Raw genomic sequence first — 3307 nt, 5'->3', positions numbered from 1 at the left:
GGTAACCTCTCATCTTTATCTCTGTATTTCTGCTTAACAGAGAACAGGAGAATAACATCTGTTGTTTCTTAGCCAATAAGCATTACTCTACATTAGAGGTTAACACTCTTTTCCTCACTTTTGAACTTAGTTAAATTAGATTATTTCTCATGCCTATTTTTACATATGTTCTATTTTACATATGCCTATTTTTGCATAGTATATGGTTGTGGGGGCTGTTTCCAAGTATAGAAGTATAATGTGGGAGGAAATCTTTTGAGTTAGCTGAAGTTGTGCAGAGTATTTTCTCTTGTCAGAAGAGGATTAACCATGCCATACTGGGTTGCCTCCCCTCACCCATTTTCTTTCGTTAGCTGAAATTTTCTAAACTGATTCATCTGCCTGAATTTTTGATTCCAGCGCCTGGAGAGTTAAAGTCTGATTCAGAATCATAGAATTTTAGAACTAGAAAGAAATTTGAGACCGTCCAGGCTCTTAACCTTATGGACCAGTTTGGCAATTTGGTAAAGCCTGTGGACCCCTTTTCAGAATAATGTCTTTAAATGCCTGAAATAAAATAAACAGGATTACAAAGGATACCAATTATGTTGAAATATGTATAACAATGATTTTATTTTTATTATCTTTTTGAAACAGGGTTTTCCTATCTCACCCAGACTGGAAATGCAGTGGCCATTCATGGGTTCCTCCCAACTGCTGATAGTTATGGGAGCTTTTACATGCACTGTTTCTAACATAGACCGGTTCACCTCTCCTCAAGCAGCCTGATAGCCCCAGCTATTTTAGGGTTCACTAGATAGGTGCCAGTCTTAGTGTAGAGGTCTACTTTGTTTTAGCTCCACTGCAGCTTAGAACTCCGTATCTCAAGTGATCAGCTCAGTTTCCCCATGGGGTAGCAGGGATTACAAACATGGTTCACCATGCCTGTAAATGTTTTTAAAAACAAGTTAATGGACCCAGATTGAGAACCCCTAGAGAAATTGAGGCTCAATGAAGGATGATCACTGGCTTGAGGTCATGCAGCTAGTTAGGTGAACCTAAGACTAGAATCCAGATCTCACATCTAAATTTAGATTCTTGTCTCCTACCCTATATTGTAAGTTGCCCCAAAGGAGTAGTGCTGTATCTTGTCCTCTAAAGCGTATTAGGAAATCCAGTGAAGTGGAGTGTGGGGAAAGGGGATTACAAGATGGCAGTGACCCAATTAGAATTTGGATTATAACCATTTAAAATATTTTCTTTATTTCAGGCTTTGGATGTGGACCGTACAGTTCTTTACAAAATGAAGAAATCAGTGAAAGCAATAAATATCTCTGGATTGGGTGAGTACCTGATGGGGTACTCTGTGGCATTGATGATTGCTGAATTAGCTCTTTTTCTGTATATCTAAATAACAAGGGAGTTCGATGATTCCTTTTCTTGTAGAATCTAGGTACTACATTTTAATAAAAACAGACATGAAGAAAAAAATCTAGTTTGGGTACTTCAACCACATTTATTCTCCTTCTTGTGTGGTATTGTTTCTTGTCCTCTAATGTGCTTGTACTCTTTAGTGTTCTTTCCTGGTAATTTCTCACACACACCAACCTAGAACATGTCATATTCATCTTTACCTTTCTGGCTTGACATATGCCATTCCCAAGCTTGGATTCGTAGAATCAAACTGCTAAATTAGAAAGAATCATTGAGGTCATCTACTGTAACCTTCCACTTACTGCAGCAGTCATCTATAATATCTCCCACAATTGTTATCCAGCATCTACTTGAATATTTCCCCTGATAGAATAGTTACCTTTTTTAAAAAAATGATTGATTCACTTTTATAAGATTTTGAGTTCTAAATTTTTCCCCCTCCTTCCCCTCTCCCTGGAATACTTACTATTCAGCAAAACAGCCAGGTTTATTTTTGGACAATTCTAGACATGCAGAATTGCTATATAGTTATATCGGCAATGAATACTATCAGTTGGGAGTGGGAGAGAAAAAGGGAAAATATAGAGCATTGATTTCAATCTGGGGTGGCTTTCTGACGGAGACAGAATTTGTGCTAGGGATTGAAGGATGAGTGGAATTTGGGCTGGTGACAGGAGAGGCAGATGCTTAGGACATTTGCATACCTCTACTTGCCCTAGTTACTGTTATTATAGCCCTTTTGTTGTAGTGGACAAGTGCACATTCATTACTATTCCTAGAGGCAGACTGAGCTTTGAAACTTTTAGCTTTGACCTTGTCACTTGAAATCATGGAATTTTGGAGTTTAGTTTAATTTTGGAGATTAATAACTCATTTTACAGATGAGACAACTGAGGTTCGGAGAGGAGACATGCTATGTGTAATGTTACATAACTAGTCAGTGACCGAGCCTGGATAGACCAGAATTGAGGTCTCCTGTCACTTTTGGTCCATTGCTTCATTTGCCGTGCTACTGCAAATTATTGCTAATTTGATAATTATTGATAGTTTTTTATAATTATACTTTATAGCGTTGTTTATTTTTATATGTGTTGAATCACCCTGATAAATTGTAAGGTTCATGGAATAGGGGCTATATCATAATTACCATTTTGTCTTTCTCTAATGTTTAATGCATTCAGTATAGTTACTTTTTAAATGGTAGTTGATTGAATTATGAAAGATGGCGTGTCCACGTGGCCAGAAAAGTTTCTCTGATGTCCTTAAGTCAATAAGCATTTATTTATTTAGAATGACTGAATAACTGACTTTTAAAAAAAGAGGCAAAATACTAAATTTTGCTGGCAAATAAAACATTGTTTTGATACTTGAATGTTTCCATATGTGCTTTACTATGATGTCTTGGGGCTATGGGGTTGGGGGAGTTTCATAGGATCGTAACTAAAAGAGACCTTAGAGATCATCTTCGCTTTTTACAGAAAAGGAAACCAAACACCAAGTAGATGAAGTGACTTGCCTGGAGTCATACAGGTAATAAATGGTAGGATAGGGATTTGAACCCAGACCTTCTGACTAACTCTAGATCTAGGGCTTTCAGATAGGTCTTAGAAATAATTTTTGTATTGACTGTTTCTATGGTTATTCTCATCATAAATAAAAAGGAAACATTTTAGCTACTTAGATAAAACTTGGCTACGTGACTGCTGTCCCTTGGAGCTCTTGAGAATGGCAAATGTGAATTTCCCAAGGCCCTTTCTGGAAGTCTTAATTTTTAAATAAACAAAGGCTCAAATGTCAGAAAGTTCTCCATTGAGATTCCAACACCAATTTTTCAGTCTCTCCTCAGGTCCCAATATGCCTTGTGTCATCCTTTGCTTAATGGGGCCATGTTCTT

The 3307-nt window shown here is 37.2% G+C and overlaps 1 protein-coding gene across 4 annotated transcripts in view; it reads left to right on the top strand.

Moving 5' to 3' along the window:
- Positions 1-1253: 1253 nt before the first annotated feature.
- The window catches only part of ASAP2 (ArfGAP with SH3 domain, ankyrin repeat and PH domain 2), a 166594-nt gene continuing 164540 nt past the window's right edge, over positions 1254-3307 (top strand). For all 4 annotated transcript variants that reach the window (XM_027847176.1, XM_027847174.1, XM_027847175.1 and 1 more), the window contains exon 1: positions 1254-1322. In XM_027847176.1, the coding sequence (XP_027702977.1) occupies positions 1283-1322 (40 nt within the window). In that variant the 5' untranslated portion in view covers positions 1254-1282. The remainder of the gene's footprint in view (positions 1323-3307) is intronic.

Source organism: Vombatus ursinus, unplaced genomic scaffold (genome assembly GCF_900497805.2).
Source record: "Vombatus ursinus unplaced genomic scaffold, bare-nosed wombat genome assembly UNPS02015316.1, whole genome shotgun sequence".
Taxonomy (NCBI): domain Eukaryota; kingdom Metazoa; phylum Chordata; class Mammalia; order Diprotodontia; family Vombatidae; genus Vombatus; species Vombatus ursinus.
Note: the sequence above shows the minus strand (reverse complement) of the source record. Positions and strands in the feature narration are given on the sequence as shown.